A 23,423-nucleotide genomic window follows, 5' to 3' on the forward strand; every position below is an offset into this window, starting at 1 on the left:
TATAAACATGAAAGAATAAAATTGTAAAAATAATCTTTTTATTACTTTGGATATTTTAACTCTTTTTTGTTTCCTTTACATGTAATTTTATTTTGCGTTAACTTTGTTTATTTAATGATAAAATATACTCATGTTAATTCTATCATATAATAGTTTGTTTTTCTCCTGTGTATTTTGATTTGTATAGTTACTATTGCTCTTCCTGTTTTTGTTTTCTTGAATTGTTCTTTATTTTTTATGACTAGATAATTTAAATAAAAAGTAAAGAAAGAAAGAAAAAAAACGATGGCCAAAGGTGGAGGCTAGAAGTCTAAAGCAGTAACATCATTCCTCAACATTATTATTATTAGTACGAACTTTATTATTTCTTTTCTAACATTCTTTAATATGAGCTTCATTTCTTTTTCTTTATTATTATTATTAATACTTTTATTATTTTCTTCTCTAATTATAAATCTCCTTATAATAATTTTTTGATAGAATATTTTTTTGGTCTAATAGAATTTTTTTCCTATTTTTTGTCAAAAATAATTTATATTAGGAAAAAAAGAAGATACAAATTAAACTTTCAAATTCAAATTTAAATAAGATGTGCAAAGGGTAACTATTTAATTTATTTGATAGATTTAAACTCTTTGTGTTATCGTCATTGAAAATTATAAATACTATTATAAAATTCTAGATATTTTTTATATTATTATTCTTAAATTATACATTATACTGTGTATTTAAAGAGTTTCATCTTTTTTAAAATAAGTGTGACATTATATACTTTTTAGGATACAAAGGGATAATGAAGTTGAAGTGAGTAACAAAATTGATTATATAATAAGATACAAATTTTTAGAATTTCTAACACAATTGACAAATTTTTAGTTTCAAAATAAATTTTTACTCTATTTTTTACCTTTTATTTGATTTTTTTTATAATTTTTTCTTGATTTTCTTAATTAATTATTATTGTAATAATTCATCACAAATTTTGTAGAGAAAATTTATCAATTATAAAATACAGAAGACTTAACCAAAAAATTTAAAAAATATTGATTAATCACAAAATAAAAAATATGAATTGTGCTTTAATTATGTTGTAAAATACAAATTGGGGCTATTTAAAATTAGTTTTTTACCATTAATATTAACTTAAATTATAATAAGGTAAAAAGTAAAAATTGTATATAATAATTTAATTTAATTATTTATACTACCAAAATTATTCTTTATTATATCCCATTTATTTTTATTCATTGGTAATCTTTAATTGTCTATTTTAAATAAAAAATTGAATGAATTGAATTGATTTTTTTCAAATTATTAATATAATTATTGTGACATTTTTTTTGCTCAGTAATATTTTTTAATTTATTTAATCTGATTAATCATCTCTTTCTTATTTTATGCTAATTTAATTAATTAGAGTTAATAAATTTTAGTTATTTTAATTCTTGCAATTTTTTATTCTAATAAAGTATTTCAATTAATACATTAATACAATTTTAATATTTATATGTCATTAATAATAATAATCTCATTTTAAACTGATATTTTATCTATCTCTTTCTAATATATATATATATATATATATATATATATATATATATATATATATATATATATATATATAGAGGGTAGGATAGCATTCACCATATATATATATTAGAAAATTTACTATTTCTTTATACGATTAGATTAGACATATTTATATTTAATTTATTTGATTGATTACTTAATTAGAATTAATTATATTAAAAGATTAAGATTATGATAGATTATCATTATTTTATTACTTTTTATTTTGATGTTAATTCAGATATTTAGTTTCTTATTATTATTATTTTTATTATCTTATTCTCTGTGTTTATTTCCATAAATCTTACTAAATTAAATAAGATACAGTATATTTTCTTTGTATTCTTCTTTTATATACACATAAAATTTATTAAATTATTTATCTTCCGTCTAATAATTTTGTTTCTCTTCTATTTATATTTCTTTCCTTCAATATTTTATTGATTCTTTTTTTTTTAAAATTTTACTTTAATTTATGTATTTGTTCTTATTACACCTAACTTTTTTTATTTATATGTAATATACATTCTTATATATATTATAGAAATATGATTTGATTCCATTAACTTGCCAAATTTTTTTAAAAAATCTAAAGCTAAATTATAAAAATATATTTATAGATATTTTAATTTTTTAACTAAAAAATATAATATTTTTTGCCATATTTGTTGAAATCCTAAGTTAAATATGAATATTGATTTTTGAAATAGATTAAATATATTTTTTGAATTTTTTATATCTAAAAACAATGTTCAATATTAGAATTATTTAGATAGATAAGTAATAGTGAATATAGAATTATTTAGAATTGATAGAACTAAGTACATCTTTTTATTGAAAATATGAATTTAAAAATATTATATTCAAGTCTCAATAGTCAACCTCTCATTGAACCATTGTGTGTTCAAAAGATTTTTGAAAAAATAAAATAATTTTAAGTATATAATTTTTTGTAAAAATTTAATTAATTCAAGATATTTATTGTCATTGATTAAAAAAGTAAATTGAAATGATAATTTAATATTTTTATACTCTTAAAATATTATTTATTTATTTTTCTAACATTCTTTATCATCCATTGATCATATTAATATAATTTAATTCAATAAAATTATTTATTATAATTTGATTGAATAAAAATTCTATTTTATCTGAAAATTTTAGGATTTCTCAACCTCAAGATCATCCATGTTAAATCATTAAGAAATATAACTGAGAGCGTGGAAGCGTCCCTTCATTCGAGAGCATGATTGATATCAAAGAGCTTGGCTCTTGTGGCTCTTTAATCTTCATCAACCAAAACCTTCTGTATTCCTGACAGGGCTGAATCACAACTCTACTACGGGAAAAGAGCTACAGAGACGAGTTTGATGTGTTGGACACCAAAATTCTGAAGTCATTATTTATATTTGAGTGTGACACTCATTAAATTCTAAAACTCAAATAAAATAATATCTATTGTTTTAATCTCATTTATCCAAATCAAAAGTAATAATGACTTATTTAATTCAACAGTTATGACGATAAATGAGATCATCGTTATATAAGTCATTTAATGTGAAATTACTTAATTTGCAATTATAAATAATATATGTATTACCCATGAATATATTAAGAAATAATAATTTCCTAACAATCTTCCACTTGGGCTATATATATATATATATATTTTTTTTTTTTTTGAGATAATCACGTCTTATAAATTTTATGTGCACATCTGAATATTATTTACCTGATTACTTTAATAATATGGTCTGTCTCATATATTAGTTACGAAATTACCGTAATTTTTATCACATTAGTATTGCAACGAAACCACGATGATCGCCATACTAAAATACTAAACCACATAAATCAAATTTGGATGAGAAAATTTAGAAATTACATGCAAAAATGATCTCATGCATGCCTGGTCCAACTTGAATAAAAAATTATTTTATTCGGTAACAGACTCAGATGAAACTGCAACGGCAACGCCCAGACTCATAGCGACAGCGACTAAGTGATGAGTCTGTGAAAGAAGAAGAGAAGAACTTAACAGACTCAACGACGGTAACAGAATAAGAGAGAGAGAGAGAGAGAGAGAGAGAGAGAGAGAGGTGGCTATGGGCTCAACGACGGTAACAGAATAAGTAGCGATGGTGACATGAGTTGTGAAGGAAGATGGGAACTGTAAACGGGTAGGCGGCAATGGGCTCAGCAACAACGAGAGCTGTGAGGTTTTTTGTGAAGAAGACGAGAAGAATACTCTGGGTAAAGGTGACTGTGTTTCTCTTGCATAGCTATTGAGTATGGACTAAAGATGTGAATCACTGAATCTATGATGTGAGACAAATTCTAATTCCTAAAAAGTGTTTATATGTATATATCTAAGGCGGGTACACCATAAACCCGACCATGCCATGTCATAAGCAAAATTCGTCCCGACTAGGGTTAAGTTATTATCCTCCCCAGTCGGGTATGGACAGGTCGGGTACCCGCGTATTTGGGTACTCCTGCTAAGTTTAACCATGTATTGATGCTCTATTTATTAAGGGTTTACCGTTAGCTAACGGATTGTTACACACAAAATAAAATTCTAACTCCTAATAGTTGTTTAAACAGACGAATGAGATGATCACTAAACAAACTCAAATTGATTAAAATTTTTAATATTTTAATATTAAAAATTCTGAGAGTTTAATTTTAATTATAATTTTATAAAATATTTATAATAATAATTACTATATATTTTATTTAATTTTTAAAAATTTTTTTATATAATTTTATGTATTATCCCGTAAAAATATAGGAACATACACTAGTTTCAAATAAAAGATCATATAATTCTATTAAAGACTAGTTAAATCTTTTACATACATATCTTGCACATTTTTAATTATAAAACAGAGGTATATCACTTACGAATAATTTTAAATACGTTTAAATATCATTCATATATATATATATATATAAAAGTTCTTTTTTCTTGATTAGAGAAAAGAAATATTAACTAATTATTAATGAAAAAAAGTTGATTCTCAAATTTTTTTTAAACTTTTTTTATATGAGCTACCTTTCATTTTTTAATAGTATTTTTGAAAATAGTATTTTGTCAAAACTGAGAAATTTAAAGGAAAATAATATTTTTTTTTTGTTTTTTGATAGGACAAAAATTAATTTGTTGTAGATCGTAATTCGATTTAAGAATTTATTGATAGCCAATAATTACTATATGCTCAATGCGAAATTTAAACTCCTAACACTTACTTATACAGACTAATTAGCTAACCACGACTAACCTAATTTGGTTAAAGGAAAATAAATTTATTAGTTAATTGTTAACCTTATTTTTTGTTCAGGAGTTAATTGTTAACTTGAAAGAAAAAAAAAGTTGTTTGCAGTTTCTTTTTTTTTTTTTTTTTGTTTCTCACGGTCTCCCTCAACCCAGTAGGTCAAGGACTAATCCGTCGCGGTACTGAGCTCCATTTAAGGGTTTGCCGCTGGCCAATGAGTTGCTGCATGCACAAGGCGGGATTTGAACCCCCGACACTTGCTTAAGCGGACTAATGAGCTAACCACTAGACCAACCCAACTTGGTTGCAGTTTCTTTTTTTAACATAAGCCCCTTCCCCTTTTCTTTTCCACTAATTTTTGGTCAGAAGAGCTCTCTATTTTTGGTTTACAAGAGGCGCCAAAGGCCCAATCAGAAGAACTCTGTGTTTTTATACATTTTCATTGATTATATTTTTTCTGGAACAGGTTCAATGAAGAAGTCTGTAGGTCTAGTCCATTAACTAGTGACAATGAGACAACAAATGAACAAATGAAAAAGAAGAAAGGGTTAGTATCAAACTTGGATTGGTCAGTGTGAGAATTGGAATTCCGTTGTTGTACGCAACAACTTAACCGAATAAAAAGAAAAGAAGGGAGGGTTGAAAATTGGGATTCGCATGTTGTTCCTGCGATTTGAAGTACTTCTACAGTTCTACTTTCTAACTAACTGGTCTGTCTGGTTGGTTACGGGTTACCTCAACTGACCTCACCTGAAACCTTAACGTGGTGGTGGGCTGGTGGCAACTGCCTCTGGCTCTTTCCCAGTTCGTAAAGTGCTGCTTCACTCTCCTCATTTTCCTTTTTTTTTTTTTCATTTAAATTTATATACACACATAATAATTAATATGTCCAACCACGTCATCGAAGAATCGAACTCTTCAGCAACCAAAGAACTCGAACAAAAACAAGAGAAGGAGAAGGAAGAAGAGGAAGATGAAGATGACGAGTTACGAAAGCTCCTACTCCCCGATGTCTGTAATCTTCCTTCAGTTCCTCCTTCCGCCGTTGAATCCAACTTCGCCATTTACTTCGCTCTAGGTACTCTTTTTTTGTACGCTCAAATTGAAACTTTTTTTTCCTTGACATAAACCCTAAACCTCTGTTCCATATTGATGTTAATGACAATTAATGAATGAATGAATTAATTAGTATTGTAAATCTAACTGCATTGCTCTGTTGTTTCGATATTCAGATTTTATGAAGCCAGGGCACGATCAGTACGTTTACCGGCACGCCAATGGGTATAATATGATATAATTGTTAGCCACTTAATGTTTCTTCCTTCACGTTGCTAATGGTTTATTTGATTTTATTTTAAAGCTTGTGTGTGATTGGTTTGGCTCCTTCCCACGTTTCTTTCAAGGATGAAGGTGGAATCACAGCCATAGATTTCAATGTGGGAAAGTCTGATCGCAGTGGGGTCAAGGTCACTGGAAAGCGTAAGAAGGTATGTTTAAACTTGTCATCTATGACGAACATATGCCAAGCTTATTCTGATAAATGTAAATTCATATCTGTTTATTACTAATAAATCATATCTGTTTGTTGACAATGTACTAATAAATCAATGAGGTTGCATCATAAATCATATTACTGCTTTCTATATTATTAAGATATGGTTTATTATTTATGTAGAATGCTCAACATTTTGAGTCCAACACGGCTTTGTGCAAAGTTTCTACCAAAAATGATTCCTATATAGTGAGGTAAGTTCCCTAGCATGTATGATACAACCTTTATTTATGTCTATGGGTTACCTCTGAATTCTTTGATAACCTGAATTGTGGGGATTTGCCGTAGGTGCTGTGTCAAAGGCTCCCTTTTGGAAGTGAACCAACAACTGATCAAGCAACCAGAACTACTCAATGCTTCGGTAACAATACTAAATTCTTATCCTGTTTTTCATTAGATCATTGCTGTGATAATGCAGATAAACTTTTACTAGTCCATTTGTCTTTGAGAACAATTGGTACTGCTGCTGAGTATTTGCAAGTCTGTGAATATAAGTTAAAGCACATACTCCAATTTTCTCTTACTTGTCTTCACCTGAATACCATGTGTTGGTACCATGAATTATTCAATTTCATGTTATCAATACTGCAGGCAGACAGGGAAGGATACATTGCTATTATAATGCCAAAACCTGCTGATTGGCTTAAGATCAAGGCCTCCCTTGTTAGCGTTGAGGAATACAAGAAATTGAGGGAAGTCAGTTGAATTAGAACCATGCATTCATTTATGATGACACGTTGAAGGAGACTGTGAAAACGCATGCTACCATATTTCATTACTTAATCCATGGTTCCCCATATGATGCTTCAAGTTCTGTGATCTCAGAAAGCTACAAATTTGAAGAAATCAAAAAACATTTAGGTGCTTATTGTGGGAAACCTCTTTACAAGACTGTGGCACAGTCATTGGGGCTCGACCGTGTTAGTTTCGGCACCAATGAATAGATTGATTTTGATGCTACTGTAAGACCGTTCTTTAGAGTTTCCATTTTGGTTTTGGTTAGTTTTATGCTTTGTGAACCTTCTTTACCCCGCAAATGAGGATATCAGGATTCGGAATAAAAATTCAAAGCCGAACACATAATTAAATAAAAAGCTGTGCAATAAAAAATCAGTATTACTTGATCTGAAATTTTATCAGTATGAATATATTTGGTTCGCGGTAAAAATGGCATACAAATCATATTAGTTTTTGTAACATTTCATATTGATTTCATTTGTGAAAAATTCCATCTATTTTTACAATTGACCAAATATATATGTGTCATAATATATATGCTCTACTAAAGGCAAGTCAAAGAATTACAAAAAATTATTTGAAAATTGAAACTAGTTGAAACTCAAAACCACAATCTCAGTTAAGGGGATGAAGAGCCAGGCCACTTGTGAGACTTTCCTGTTTCAAAGGAGTGTGTGACGACACAGAAATTTGTTCTTGTTCCTCCATCACAATTTCTTGCATAACAAGTTTTCTAGATCTGTTTATGGTGAGGAAGCACAGGTAGGTATGTTCTTCAAGCTCTTCCAACTGATCCAAAAAGTTGGACTCATAGTCGTGAAACTCCCTCACAACCTGTTTGAGTATTTCAAACTTGCCATTTCCGCTCTTCAAACATATATCAGCAACCTGTCTTCGGTGTTCTACCTCATTGTGTAACCTATTAACCATACGGCTCATAGTATCCAAATCGTTAATTAATATATAAACCCCTCTTGCAGCAACATCAAGTTGCTCACAAAGCCTCTTATTATCATTAGAAGAAGGGGTTCTGCTGAAGTTGAACCTCTTCCTCATCAACCCAAATGAGCCACCTATTATACACGGTGCAGCCACAAAGCCAACAATGCTATGGAATGCAAACACTATTAAAGCAACAACAAGAGCACTATACGAAGCAATAATAGCAATTCCTCCAACTTTCTTACAAACTCTCTTTATTGTTAACATTCTTCGAACTTTCCCTCTCTTTGACTTTAGCCTATGCAGGAGTACCATGTACTTGTCGTGAATTTCACGGAACATCGTGGGACTAATAATGGACAAAGGGTTCTTTTGCAATGCAAATGAAGCAAGATCTCCACAAATAGCTTTGCGGGGTTGGTCATCCTCATCTATGCCATCAAGAACACTTTTACTTAGCTTGATGATCCTTGTAACCTTTGCATAGGCAATTCGAGTTTCATGGATACCTTGGAGGATTGTGTCGCAACATTGAGATGCTTCTAAGCTGGCTTTGAAGTATTCAAGCACAAGATGGTGCACCTCTGACCTCTCCACCATGTTTGCTATAACTTCTTGCCGCGGTTCAAGTAAATACTCTGTGAGATGCATGAAGAAAGGAAGCGGAGAAGACGTGGAAGATGATGATGATGATGATGAAGAGAGGCCTGTGGTGCTTCTTATCTTTCTGAGCTGCCCTTGGAATTTTTTGCATATTTCGACGTAGGACTTTGTTCTGAATGCTTTCAGGTATTCTTCATTCAAGTTCGGCTTCCTATAAGATTTATCTTCATCTTGGGTTTTCGGTGATCTACCTGCTGGATTTTTAGTAAATTAATTAATGAACAATTTCACTAATGTTTAACCCAAAAAGTTAATGATCATGTATATATATAGTAAATGAGGCAAGGATAAAATTAAAGAGCTGCAGAAATAAAAACTCACCCGCTGCTCTTTGCAAGGAAGAAAGCAATCTTCTTCTTGTTGGTGTCATCATCTCTCGAACAAAGCATATATAAGAGGTCAGAGATATTACTTTTTTGATGATGTTGATGAATGATGATATTAATTATTCTTTTGCTTCCTAAATAATGCTATATTGTACGGTATATATAATCCGATGGTATTATGGGGAACGATCTGGATTCTAGCGAAAAGAGAGAAAGAGAGTCAGAGAGAGGTGTCTTGGGAAAAAATCTACAACAAGAGAAGTAACCCGTTGGCAATCGGAAATGCCGCAAATACTAAATTCAATTACGTATATATGTTATATATGTTGTGATTATTATTATTATTATTATTACCATTACCAATGGCTTTAATCACACGTTAGCTTAGCTCACACGCTCTGTTCTCCTACGTGGAAGCTGAAGAGATCCGATCCTTCTCCATCTCATAAGCTCATCAATCTATCCGTTTACATTCTATTTGATTGATTCACAACGTAACATAAGTCAACTGACACTTTAATTCCCATGGTGTTCATTGTTAAAGCCAAATAAAACATACATTTTCATTTTTTATGAAGAAAATAATAGTATCCAGTGGATATTGATATATCTTCATGTAAAAATAATAAATATAAATTAAAAAATATTATTTGTACAATAAAATTCAATCTTTGATCAATTTTTAATATTATTTAATTATTTTTTAATTAAAATATATTCTTATTTTTTAGACACATTGATAATTAAAATTAATTTAAATTTTAAAAACTAAAATTTTTTTAACTTTCTACCTACTTTACAGTTATTTATTGTTTCTTTCTTTTACATTCCTTTTCTCTTTAACACGATTTTCTTCTATCTTGCTCTCTTATACAAAACCGCTTCTTTTACTATTCTTACTTATGTTATATTACGTAGTAGTTGTAAAGGCTAGGTTCATTGGTTCAAATGAATGAGTTTTAGATGTGTGCATGAACCAATTTAAAAAATAGGATATTATTTTGGATGTGTTGCAAGTCAATCTAATTAGCATTTGAAAAAAATGTTAACCAAGTGTAATTTATGCACAATGAATGAACAATTAACAAGTTGGACACACTGTACAAACAAGCAAAAACACTTATTAGTAGTCGTAGTAATAACTCCACCTTAAGAAGTTGAGGACGATGCTTCAAATTTATTCTTATTACAGATCCCAAAATTTATAATATTACATATACAAAATTATACCTTTACACAATTCAAATCACAAGCTTGCACACCAAATAACAAATAATCAACAAAAATCACCAATAAAAACAAATTAATCCTCAACACAAGTATGAGATTAGAACAATCAGAAAACAATAAAACTCACATAATATTTTCTTACAGATAACTAAAACTCACGTAAACACATTCAAAACTCAGTGAAAAATGTAAACACTTCTAAAATATAGAAATTGCACATACAAAAATAATTTAACATTGCAATATATATGAGAATCTCTTCAAGCCATTTTAATCGATTTTTAATTACAAAAAAGAATGTTATACAAAATACTAAGAAAAATAATGGTGTCAGAGAATGCACAAAAACAAACTCTATGAACAGAGACCCATCCAAACCTTAAGTATGTTTTCGGTGCGGACCAATGACGACGAGGAGGAAGAAGACGGCGACGAAGATGAGTGCGAAGGAAGAAGAAGGCGGCGTTGTGGATGAGCGCCGACGAGGAGGAAGGTAGCGCGGATGAACGGCGGCAAAGGATGACGAACCACGGACAGCGTGCGTATCTGGGTTTATGATGTGCGATGAATGTGACGGATTTGGATCCTCTAAAGTTTGTATTTCACTTTAGAGAGTAAAGTGTGATCTTCTACCCTTGAATAGTTTCTCTTTCATATTTATTCTTGGTCCCACCTATGAAATAAATGATGAGAGATCACACTTTACTCTTTAAGGTGAAATTCAAACTTTAGAGGATCCAAATCTAAATGTGACTGCTCTACTTCCTTCAGGATTTTGTATGGTATTAGTTAATAATTAGATGGTTTAAGATTTATTTTAGAATTTTAAAATCGAAAATTTGAATTTGAATTTATTTATTTTTTGGATGTGTATTTAAATTGTAATATATTAATAATTAAATTATAATAAAAGACTGAATATTGTACACTTTATAAAGGATACCTAGTTGAATTGATATAGATTATTAGATAATAATTTTTTTATTTTTTACGGTATTTTTAATTTGGGAGGCTAAAGACTAATTCGTCACAAATTGGAGTTCTATTTAAAAGTTTATCGTTAGCCAATAAATTACACAAGGTAAAATTTGAACCTCCAACACTTATTTAAATAAATTAATAAATTGACCAATAAACCAACCTAAATTAGTTATTAGATAATAATATTTTTTTGAATATTAGTTGTTAGATAATAGTTTAATTTAATCACCAATATTTTTTTACGTACAATGGAGGCCCAAGAACCGAAAAGAAAAACTACACTAAACGGAAAAACAATATCCCACTACAATCAGCAATGAGCTTTAAGGAGAGCTCAGCAAGAGAGTGATGAATCAAAATGGACTCTTGATTAGTGTCTAAGATCATATTGGCCAACCCATCAGCCACTTGATTTGCTTCTTTGAAAATATGGAGAATTTCCACCTTCTAGTTCCTGTTGAGCATGGTTCAGATTCTTCTAATGCTACGAGCGAGGGAGGGATGATTACTGGGAGAGGGGGTTTGAAGATGAGTTATACCGCCCCTTTTGAATCCAAGCAAGCTCCAGCATAGAGAGAATAGCTTTAATCTTTGCTTCAATAGCCTTTGCCTCACCAATTTTCCTGGAAACCATACAACCAACCACCCAATTCATTTTGAAAAGCACTAGTGCAACTGGCCGGTCCCAGGTTCCCACAAGAGGCACTATCCATATTCAGTTTAACCCAATTGGCCGGGGGAATAGTCCAAGCAATGGGAACAGTGGTGCAGTTCTTTTCCTTGTCACATATTTGTCTGACATCCATCACCTCTTTAATTGTTGATTTAATGCGAATATCAATGATTCTCAAGAGCGGGTTACTTTGGGAGTGAACTTTCTCATTTCTGAGTTTTTAGATCATCTAAGTTGTTTTCAAAAAACATCTAGCCAAGCTAGATCCTTATCTTTGCCAATTTCGCTGGATAGGTTGTAATCTATCCAACTCTGGATATCAAGCTTGAAGGAATTATTAATAGCCAAAGAATTTACGAGACTCATCCAAATAATAGAGACCTTTGGACAGTCCCGGATAGCATGTAGGGGGATTTCAACATCACAATTGCATCGACTACAATAACAATTATTATACTTTGACTCCATTTAGCAACTTGATATGCTGTCAAAAGTCTATTATGGTTTAATTGCCACATAAAGACTTTGACTCTTTGGATTCCATTCCACTTCCAAATTCTCTTCCACACTTGAATGGAAGGGGGTTTATGATGAATAAGGGCTTGGTAGGTGATGAGTCTATATTTGATGGTATATTTTGATTCAATTTAGATGAATTCTAGCACATGAACTCACACTTAAGCACAAAAATAGTATATTTTTGTGTTTTGTCCCTAATTTGATCTTAAATGTGAAAACATGCAATTTTGTGCTTGAAATGAGCAATTTAATTCCACTCTTATTCCATTTGATGCTATGACATGTTTGCTGAGTGTTTTCAGGCCTTAGAGGCAAGAATGCATAGCCAGAAGTGGAAGAAAGCATGTACAAGGGAGAAAACATGAAAAAAAAAACAAGGAAAAGCACACACAGCAAGGTGTGCGTGCGCACAAGCAAGCATGCATACGCACAAGATCGCATCAGCCAAGTGTGCGTGCGCACAAGTACCCGTGCGTACGCACAGGAGCCAAAACAGCCGAGTGTGCGGACACACACACCTGTGCGTCCGCATAGGTCCCTGCACGTGATTTCATTAATGAAACGCGTGCTGTGCGATTTTGGGGGCCTTTGGCCCACTTTTGGAAGCTCCAATGCTGAAAGGAAAGTGCTATATCAAGGGGGATTGAAGCTATATGAAGGCATTAGAGTAGAGAGCTCACTTTTAATTAGGTAGTAGTAGTATAGGAAGCTTCCATAGGAGTAGGAGTAGTGTAGAGTAGATTGCTCTATTATGGTTTCATTTCCATTTCAATTGTAGCATTTTATAGCAAGTTTTGATCTTTTATTTTGCTTCCTTAATTGTAAGTACTCTCAATTTCCTTTTAATTAAAGCACTTTCATTTCCTTGGTTCAAGTTACTTTGTTCATATTTCCAATTTTGTGTTTCTTGAAGTTTTGATCAATGAATTTTATGTTTCATACCTCCTTTATGTTTGATTGCTTGTTTATGTTTGGTTTTGTTGATAGTTGGTTATAGTTTGTTATTTTTCCTTGCAATTTTTCATGTTTTACTTTTATGCATACAAGTGTTTGTGAAAATGCCAACTCTAGATTTTGAGTAGATTTTTCCACTTTGGCTTGTGGTTTGAGTTCTTAGGATACTAGAGTCACAATGTCCGATATTTAGTGGTAATTCTTGGGTAGTTAGTTGACTCTTGTTTTCATTGACGCTAGTCTTTTATCAACTAGTTTGGTAAGTTGGTTAGGGCTTATGCATTAAGGTCAATTATGCTTGCTTGACTTACTTCTCGATGGTTGGGGTTGACTAGGCGAGATTGACTCATCATAATTACCATAGTTGTGGTTATGGCGATGATAGGATTCTTTGGATCCTCACTCCCAAATCAAGGCTCTTTTATCGCATTTATAGCATTTTCACTAGTTTTGACCTTACCTTCTCTTTACTTGCATTTACTTCAATTTTCATCATCTCTTAGTTCTTTTATTGCTCAAGTTATTTTAATATTTTGTTCTTTGTCTACAAAATCCCTTTTGTTCTCTTAACAACCGAAAGCGTAACATTTCAATTGCATCCTAAGGAGAATGACCCGAGGTTGAAGTACTCTTCATCTCGGTTATTATAATTTGAATTTAAAACATTTGATTGAGAGGATTCGTTATTGGTTTGGACTATGCTACTAATGAATTGATTCTTGCTTTGATTAATTCCGAACCGTACAAGAATTCTCTTCGTCAAATTTGGCGCCGTTGCCGGGATGCAATTGAGTGATATCTTTTGGTTGTTGTAAATATGTTGATAGTGTAAATATCTTCCTTTTTTGTTATTTGGTTGTTTTTGTTAATATTTAGGTGTTCATTTTCTTGTTTGTTGATGTCTTTGGCTTTTATTTTCTACTTTCTCTATGAGCTATCACCCTTGTTGCTTGGAGCTTGGTTGTGAGTATTTTGTAGGGTATGATGAATTCAAATTGGAATTGCTTCATGGAGTGGGAGAACCAATTAAAGGAGGAACCAATTGTGTATGAGCAACACTCATGGCAACCACCTCCCCCACACTACAACAAGCCAAACTTTCTCTTTTGTGAATATCAACCCCAAAGATATGAAAGATACCCCCTACACAACCTTCAACCACCAAACCTTCAAGTACCACACTATACACCTCCATGGAATCAAAATGTCTATACACCTTGTTACCAACCATATGAACCACACCCTTATACACCACCTCAATAACCTCATCCACATGACACACCTTCCAACTATACAACCTTTCTCCCAAACTTTGAACCTTCTTTTCCACCTCAATATGAAGTTTTCCAACCCTTTCCCCAAGAAGAACAAGACCTTCAAGCATTCTTTCAAGAGAAAGAAGGGTTCCGAAGGACACAAGGAAATTTTATGGCTACCATAGCTGAAGCGGTGAACTGCTTAGCCTCACTACGCCTAAGCAATCAAGACATTCCCCTTGGAGAGGGTGGAGGATCAAGTAAGGGGCGTAGAGAGGAGGAGAACATGGAGCCTCAAGGAAAGGAAGAGGAGCTAAGGCAAGAATCGCAACAAGAGGAGGAAGGTAAAGCTAGTGAGCTGGAAGAGATAAATGGAGAATTGAGGGAGTTTGATCAAGAAGTGGATTGCATCATCAATTATTTTTTGTCCACCTTGGTCAACCCCTTAATGATCTAGAAGAACCCCTCACTCTTGAGTTTGAGAGAGATAGGGAAGAGCTTGGAAAAGATGGTCAGAAAGAGGTGATCACCCAAGAAGCGAAAGCTTTCATGCAAGAGTTTACAAGAGTGACTCCAACCCAAGGGCAATTTGAGTGGGTAACAATATCTTCAATGAGCTTCATAGGCCCATGCCAATATGCTCTTTTAGAAACGGATCACCAACTTAAGGTGCTTCTTGGAGTGTTGAATGGTGAAAGATTGGGTGTTGGTTGTCAAAGGAGTTCAAAGCATAAGTGGTACAAGGTTCAATTTAGAGGAAGCCAACACTTGGGTGGGTGCTTCAAGGGTGGTTCAAGAGGATGTTCATCCAAGGGCACAAGTAAAAATCAACAAGAGGGTGATAGAGAAACCAAAGTGTGGGATCCGGGCATACATCTTTATAACCAACAATTATAGACCCCAATGTCTTGCTTGAGGTTACTTGGGAGCTTAATGCACTTCGTTTGGGATCTCGGGGGATCCTTGAAGAACAAACATGGGTGGAAACTCAAGGAGGAGTGGAAGCATAAGTCACGATGACACAAGCTTCACTCAAAAGTCCAACTTGAGGACTTAAAACCAAAGTGCTAGGTGGGAGACACCCCACCATGGTAATATCCTTCTAGCTTTCTCTCTTTTACCTTTTGTTTCATGAATAATTGGCTATATTGCTTGGTTGGTTAGATTTATTTTGATGTTTGTTAGGTAATTTTAGTGAAATAATGTGTTTTTGGGAGTTTTATGATGATTTGGGACTTGAAAACCTGTTTTGGATGTCAAGTTTGGTGCCTTAGAGCCAAAATTTTTGTTGTAGGAACAGAGACCTGTGCGTTTGCACAGCCTCATGCGCGTGCACAGTTCCCCTGTTTTTTTGTCCTTGTGCGTATGCACAGCAATGTGCGCTCGCACACCCCTAACCACTCCCTCTGGTCGCAGCACACGCACGGCTTGTGCATGTGTACACCACCTTCTTTTTCCCCTCTGTGCGACGGCACACCATGCGTGCGGCCGCACACGCAAAAAAAAAAAAAACCTTGTGCGTGCGCACAGAGATGAGCGCACGCACAGCCTTAAACAACCCCCTGGCTACAGCGCACGCACAGACTGTGCATGTGAAACCAACCCTGTTCCTCCTTCTGTGCGAACGCACACCTTTATGTGCGTCCGCACAAGCTGCGATGCATCTTCTGTTCGCAGCGCTCGCACACTGCAGTGCGCGCGCATACACCCCCTCTCTTCCTTCCGTGCGTCCGCACACAACCTTGTGTGTCCGTGGTGCACGAAATTGTGATCTCTGGTAATGGCTCCAAAGGCTTGGTGCTCTAATCTCAATTCATAATTTGTCACAACTTCGATACAACTAACCAGCAAATGCACTGGGTCGTCCAAGTAATAAACCTTACGTGAGTAAGGGTCGATCCCACGGAGATTGTTGGTATGAAGTAAGCTATGGTCATCTTGAAAATCTCAGTCAAGCGGATATAAAATAATTATGGAGTTTTCGAAAAAGGATAATATAATAAGGATAGAAATACTTATGTAAATCATTGATGAGAATTTCAGATAAGCATAGAGATACTTTCGTTCCTCTGAACCTCTGCTTTCCTGCTGTCTTCATCCAATCAGTCTTACTCCTTTCTATGGCTGGTTTTTTGTAAGGATGTCACCGGTGCCAATGGCTACTTTCAATCCTCTCGGGAAAATGGTCCAAATGCTCTGTCACAGCATGGCTAATCGTCTGGAGGCATCACCCTTGTCAATGGTTGCATCCTATTCCTCTTTGTGAAAATGGTCCGATGCGCTGTCACTGCATGGCTAATCATCTTTGAGGTTCTCGATCATACTGGAATAGAATTTACTATCCTTTTGCGTCTGTCACTACGCCCAGCACTTGCGAGTTTAAAGTTCGTCACAGTCATTCAATCCCAGAGTCCTACTCGGAATACCACGGATAAGGTTTAGACTTTCCAGACTCTCATGAATGCCGCCATCAATCTAGCTTATACCACGAAGATTCTGATTAAGAGATCTAAGAGATACTCATTCAATCTAATGTAGAACGGAAGTGGTTGTCAGGCACGCATTCATAGGGAATGATGATGATTGTCACGTTCATCACATTCAGATTGAAGTACGAATGAATATCTTAGAAGCGAAATAAGATGAATTGAATAGAAAACAGTAGTACTTTGCATTAATCTTTGAGGAACAGCAGAGCTCCACACCTTAATCTATGGAGTGCAGAAACTTCACCGTATGAAAATACATAAGTGAAAGGTTCAGGCATGGCCGAATGGCTAGCCCCCAAAATGTGATCTAAGATAGCATACAACTGATCAAAGATCCCTAATACAATAGTAAAAGGTCCTATTTATAATAAACTAGCTACTAGGGTTTACAAAAGTAAGTAATTGATGCATAAATCCACTTCCGGGGCCCACTTGGTGTGTGCTTGGGCTGAGCTTAAAGTCTACACGTGGAGAGGTCATTCTTGGAGTTGAACGCCAGCTTTTGTGCCATTTTGGGCGTTGAACTCCACTTTGCAACTTGTTTCTGGCGCTGGACGCCAGAATTGGGCAGAGAGCTGACGTTGAACGCCAGTTTGCGTCGTCTAAACTTGGGCAAAGTATGGACTATTATATATTGCTAGAAAGCCCTGGATGTCTACTTTCCAACGCAATTGGAAGCGCGCCATTTTGAATTCTGTAGCTCCAGAAAATCCATTTTGAGTGCAGGGAGGTCAGAATCCAGCAGCATCAGCAGTCCTTCTTCAACCTCTGAATCTGATTTTTGCTCAAGTCCCTCAATTTCAGCCAGAAAATACCTGAAATCACAGAAAAACACACAAACTCATAGTAAAGTCCAGAAATGTGAATTTAACATAAAAACTAATAAAAACATCCCTAAAAGTAACTAGATTCTACTAAAAACATACTAAAAACAATGCCAAAAAGCGTATAAATTATCCGCTCATCAGTCCGCACAGGTTTTTTCTCTCTTCTCTATTTCTTTCTTTCTTCTTCTTTTCTTTCTTTCTTTTAATTCTTCTTTCTTTATTCTTTTTCTTCTCTTCTCCGGAGAAACACCGACGCCGTGAGCCTCGCAGTGGCTATCACAAGTGCCACTGTTGCCTATCCCTTTCTTTTATATTCTTTAACTTTTCACTTTTCTTGTTTTAATCTTATTTGTTATGTTTAGTTTCTTGCTTTCTATTTTCTTTATTTAACTTTGGTAATTTAGCTTAGGTTTGTTTAATTGTCTGTTTGTTGAATTGTAAGTGTTCAAATTTCTGATTTATGGGCTGTTGATGCTTAAATTTTGGCTTGAATTTGTTGAATATATGCACTGCACTCCATGCGTTTGACATAATGCATGAATGAACATTTTGTTTAATGCATGTGTTGTCGCGACCATATGTGTTAGAATAGATCCTTGTTTGGCATTCTAATCAAGAATTGTGCACTTTTGAATGATGATGATGTTATTTGGGATTGAAATTTCAATAATGTACTTGTTTAATGCTTTGAGTTTCTAGCACCAAATTGATTTAGAAATTGACTTTTTGTCTCTTATTTGGTGCAATTTTTAACAAGTATATATTGAATTTGTTGAATTGAATGGAATTGCTTGTTCATCATGATCTTTAAGTCAATATAATCACATCACAAGGTATTTGCTCCTTGTTAATGCTTCGCATTTGTTTGAGCTGACTTGACTTGATTCTTATCAAGACTTGTCACTTTTTGTAGCAAGCACCTTCCCATGTGTTTATTTGATTATTCTTAAGGATGAATAGGTAGTTCTCGTCAACATTGTATTGGTTATTGTTGGTTGTGCTATTTTATATTAATCTTGTGCTTTCACTTGCACAACTTCAGTATCCAATAATTTCCACATTCAATTCACTCTTGTTGCAATTGCCTAAGCTTGCTTGTGTTTTAATTGAGGCTCATCTCTTAGTTGCATCTTAGGCCATTTAATTGAGGGACTCATTCTTACTTTTTGATTGTGTGGATGCCACTTAACCGGCCGTTGTGTATATTCCACACCACTATGCAAACTTTCCCAATTAGATGCTTAATAGCTCCCTCCTTTACCTTTTTGTGCTACTTGCCTATGACTTCTAATTATACTTTATTCATTCTTTTCGAGGATGAGACATAAAGCAAGGAGCCGGGAGAGGAGAAGGACACCGAGGATGGAGATGCCAAGCCCGCACTGAACTTGGCGATTTCTACACAACCCAAGCCCCCCGCATCCGTCAGCTGAAGATGGAGCACCTTAGAGACATTTCCTCCGGATCGTGTTCATACACGGAGGACCGTGCAAGGCTTGAGTGTGGAGGAGGATTCGTCATTTTCGGGGTGTAAATTTCTTTTCCGAACACTTTGCACTTTTGTTCTTGTTTTCTTTTATTATATTCTTGTAGATATTTGGAGTGTTTATGATTGTTGCATTGCACTTACTTCTAGTATATACATATACATCTTAGTTCATCCATAGTTATTGCATTAAGCATTTTTGCATGGTATATAGCTTATAGATAGATAGTTGTGATTGGATGATGTAAATAGCATATACCTAGTTTATCTTGATCCTAATTGTTCATGTTACTTTTTGCCTGTTGAAAATTAGGAAAAGAGCTAGGAAATTTTGAAAAATTTGCATCCATCACAACATACATACACATAGGAAATAAGTTTTGGTGAAAAACAACAAAGATTTCCAAAAATTTTGCTTCAAGGGCATTCTATTGAATTGATTTGAAAACTATTTTCAAACTTGCTTGAATGATTTCCTTATGGAACATAGAAGAGTAAAGAACAAATACCTTGTGAGTTTTTGAGCTATAATGAGTGGTTACACATTTTAACCACTAAGTTTGTTCATTGTGTGCTATATCTCTTCCATGATTGTGATATTGGTTTTGCTTGATTCTTTATTTCCGATGATTGATGTTTTGAATTGCATTGAGCATGATTGAGGCCATCTTTGATAAAAGCTTACTTTACCCATATAGCCTTACCCTTGCATCTACCATTGTTAACCCCTTTTGAGCTTTATTTACCCCATTATTCTTGATATTAGCACATCACAACCTTAAGCGAAAAACCATGATTTACCTTGGATTGTATCCTTGATTAGCCTAGGTTGAGGAGTGTGTTTCATTTAAGTGTGGGGAAATTTTGGGAAACATTGGTAGTGAATGAAATTGTTTGATTTTGGGTATTCATTGAAAATTTTGGAAAATGGGTGCATTCATGTATGAGCTATTGAACCATATGCATTGTCTTTTACAAAAAAAGGGGGGGGGGGGACAAAAGTTACCCCAAAGAGAAAAGAAATGAATAAGAAATGCATATGTGATGTAACTGAAAAAGCATACATGAATGTGTATAAAAAGTGAGAATTGGAAGGTTAGGTTGCATATTCTTGTCATTGGATTGAGAAAGGTTAAGTTGGATACTTAAGCTAATCAAGGATTCAATCATTTTAGTCCACTTAGCCATATCTATCTCACCTTTACCCTAACCCCATTACACCCATATGAAGTCCTCATGATAATTGCATTCATGGATCACTACTTGTTGATTGTTAGATGAAAAACAATCCCTTGAAAACATGATTAGAAGAGGCTTGAGTGAATTGACCCTTAGACACCGAATGATTAGAGTGTATATACACATCTAGTGAGGGTTCAATTACTCAACTCTATGTTTCCATACCTCTTATCATGTATTCTTGCAAGTTGCTTCATTTTGATGTCTTGAATCAATTCTTTAGATTTTGGTTGTAATGGATTATTTCCTCGCATTGCCCTATTTGTCTATACTCGCTTGGGAATTTGTTTGTTTATTTTCACCAAACCAATAGTATACTATAGATAGATACATAAGCATATATAGTATATAGTATACTTGCATGCATTTAGATAGTTGCATTCAATAAGTTGGTTACCCTTTTGATTACTTTCCTTGTTAGTTTAGCATGAGGACATGCTATTATTTAAGTGTGGGAGAATTGATGAGTCCATATTTGATGTATATTTTGACTCAATTTGGATGGATTCTAGCACATGAACTCACACTTAAGCACCAAAATAGTATACTTTTGTGTTTTGTCCCTAATTTGATCCTAAATGTGAAAACATGCAATTTTGTGCTTGAAATGAGCAATTTAATTCCACTCTTATTCCATTTGATGCCATGACTTTTTTGCTGAGTGTTTTCAGGCCTTAGAGGCAAGAATGCATAGCCAAAAGTGGAAGAAAGCATGTACAAGGGAGAAAACATGAAGAAAAAACAAGGAAAAGCACACACAGCAAGGTGTGCGTGCGCACAAGCAAGCGTGCGTATGCACAAGACCGCATCAGCTAAGTGTGCATGCGCACAAGCTAGCGTGCGTACGCACAAGAGGAAATTTCCATGCTTGTGTGCGCACAAGTACCCGTGCGTACGCACAGGAGCCAAAACAGGCAAGTGTGCGGACGCACACACTTGTGCGTCCGCACAGGTCCCTGCACCTGATTTCAGTAAAGAAACGTGTGCTGCGCGATTTTGGGGGCCTTTGGCCCACTTTTGGAAGCTCCAATGCTGAAAGGGAAGTGCTATATCAAAGGGGATTGAAGCCATATGAAGGCATTAGAGTAGAGAGCTCACTTTTAATTAGGTAGTAGTAGTATAGGAAGCTTCCATAGGAGTATGAGTAGTGTAGAGTAGATTGCTCTATTAGGGTTTTATTTCTATTTCAATTGTAGCATTTTATAGCAAGCTTTGATCTTTCATTTTGCTTCCTTAATTGTAAGTACTCTCAATTTCCTTTTAATTAAAGCACTTTCATTTCCTTGGTTCAAGTTACTTTGTTCATATTTCCAATTTTGTGTTTCTTGAAGTTTTGATCAATGAATTTTATGTTTCATGCCTCCTTTATGTTTGATTGCTTGTTTATGTTTGGTTTTGTTGATAGTTGGTTATAGTTTTTTATTTTTCCTTGCAATTTTTCATGTTTTACTTTTATGCATACAAGGTGTTTGTGAAAATGCCAACTCTAGATTTTGAGTAGATTTTCCCACCTTGGCTTGTGGTTTGAGTTCTTAGGATACTAGAGTCATAATGTCCGATATTTAGTGGTAATTCTTGGGTAGTTAGTTGACTCTTGTTTCCATTGACGCTAGCCTTTTATCAACTAGTTTGGTAAGTTGGTTAGGACTTATGAATTAAGGTCAATTATGCTTGCTTGACTTACTCCTCGATGGTTAGGGTTGACTAGGTGAGATTGACTCATCATAATTACAATAGTTGTGGTTATGGCGATGATAGGATTCCTTGGATCCTCACTCCCAAGTCAAGGCTCTTTTATCGCATTTATAGCATTTTCACTAGTTTTGAACTTACCTTCTCTTTACTTGCATTTACTTCAATTTTGATCATCTCTTAGTTCTTTTATTGCTCAAGTTCTTTTAATATTTTGTTCTTTGTCTACAAAACCCCTTTTGTTCTCTTAACAACCGAAAGCATAACATTTCAATTGCATCCTAGGGAGAACGACCTGAGGTTGAAGTACTCTTCATCTCGGTTATTATAATTTGAATTTAAAACATTTGATTGAGAGGATTCGTTGTTGGTTTGGACTATGCTACTAACGAATTAATTCTTGCTTTGATTAATTCCGAACCATACAAGAATTCTCTTCGTCAGTAGGTATGCTTTATGGTAAATTCATCTTAAGGGTTTGGCCTTTAGGAAAGATTGTCCTATTCTTCATCCGATCTGTGGCGGTTAATGGTGCTAAATCTATTTAGAACTTGGTTGGGAAGTAAAGTGTCCAGCATCTTAATATCCCAAGTACCGTCGCTGCAAATGTACTCATTCAACTTATAGTTTTCATCCCCTAACATAAGCATCGGAGATGCCAGATTAATAAGTTTCATACTTAGTTCTAGCCAATCATCTTTTTAGAATTTAATATGACCCCATTTCCAATACATAAATATTTGATAACTGTTCATACCATGACCCGAGTACGAAACCAGGACCCATAAAAGCCAAAGGGCCGACTTCCTAAGAAGGCCTTCTAGCTGCCAGTCGACCTCTTGGAGCACCCAATGCGATGAGGTCACTACTCCTAGAAGCAGTGACCCAAAAAGATAAGATCTCAACAAACTCCTAAGATATAAGATAAGATAAGATTATCGCCCCCAAGGAGGTCGCCAAACCCTACTATAAATACAATGGAGCCCCCAGGTATAACTCACATTCTAATCTA

General features: G+C 34.1%; 2 protein-coding genes across 3 annotated transcripts; one reads left to right on the forward strand and one right to left on the reverse strand.

The window, feature by feature from the left end:
• Positions 1-5,394: 5,394 nt before the first annotated feature.
• Positions 5,395-7,490, forward strand: LOC107609898 (Single hybrid motif superfamily protein). The gene is made up of 6 exons (XM_016311956.3): positions 5,395-5,922; positions 6,077-6,125; positions 6,205-6,331; positions 6,520-6,590; positions 6,685-6,757; positions 6,988-7,490. The coding sequence occupies exons 1-6, from the start codon at positions 5,730-5,732 to the stop codon at positions 7,099-7,101; spliced, it is 627 nt and encodes a 208-aa protein (XP_016167442.1). The 5' UTR covers positions 5,395-5,729; the 3' UTR covers positions 7,102-7,490.
• Positions 7,491-7,583: 93 nt separating this feature from the next.
• LOC107608304 (UPF0496 protein At1g20180-like) lies at positions 7,584-9,361 on the reverse strand. 2 transcript variants are annotated; one of them, XM_016310135.3, is made up of 2 exons: positions 9,061-9,361; positions 7,584-8,930 (listed from the first exon to the last, which is right to left on the reverse strand). In XM_016310135.3, exons 1-2 carry the CDS (start codon positions 9,110-9,112, stop codon positions 7,750-7,752), a joined length of 1,233 nt encoding a protein of 410 aa, XP_016165621.1. In that variant the 5' UTR covers positions 9,113-9,361; the 3' UTR covers positions 7,584-7,749. The 2 variants fall into 2 exon arrangements, with proteins under 2 accessions (XP_016165621.1, XP_016165620.1); XM_016310134.3 differs by having other exon boundaries at positions 7,584-8,933.
• Positions 9,362-23,423: the final 14,062 nt, after the last annotated feature.

This window comes from Arachis ipaensis, chromosome B7 (genome assembly GCF_059453495.1).
Source record: "Arachis ipaensis isolate K30076 ecotype BB chromosome B7, ASM5945349v1, whole genome shotgun sequence".
Lineage (NCBI taxonomy): Eukaryota > Viridiplantae > Streptophyta > Magnoliopsida > Fabales > Fabaceae > Arachis > Arachis ipaensis.

Coding starts and splice junctions, on each gene's coding strand:
- LOC107609898 (XM_016311956.3), top strand. CDS start 5,730: ATGTCCAACCACGTCATCGAAGAATCGAACTCTTCAGCAACCAAAGAA. Junction 5,923..6,076: donor CGCCATTTACTTCGCTCTAG/GTACTCTTTTTT, acceptor TTCGATATTCAG/ATTTTATGAAGCCAGGGCAC. Junction 6,126..6,204: donor GTTTACCGGCACGCCAATGG/GTATAATATGAT, acceptor TTTATTTTAAAG/CTTGTGTGTGATTGGTTTGG.
- LOC107608304 (XM_016310134.3), bottom strand. CDS start 9,112: ATGATGACACCAACAAGAAGAAGATTGCTTTCTTCCTTGCAAAGAGCA. Junction 8,934..9,060: donor TTCCTTGCAAAGAGCAGCGG/GTGAGTTTTTAT, acceptor CTAAAAATCCAG/CAGGTAGATCACCGAAAACC.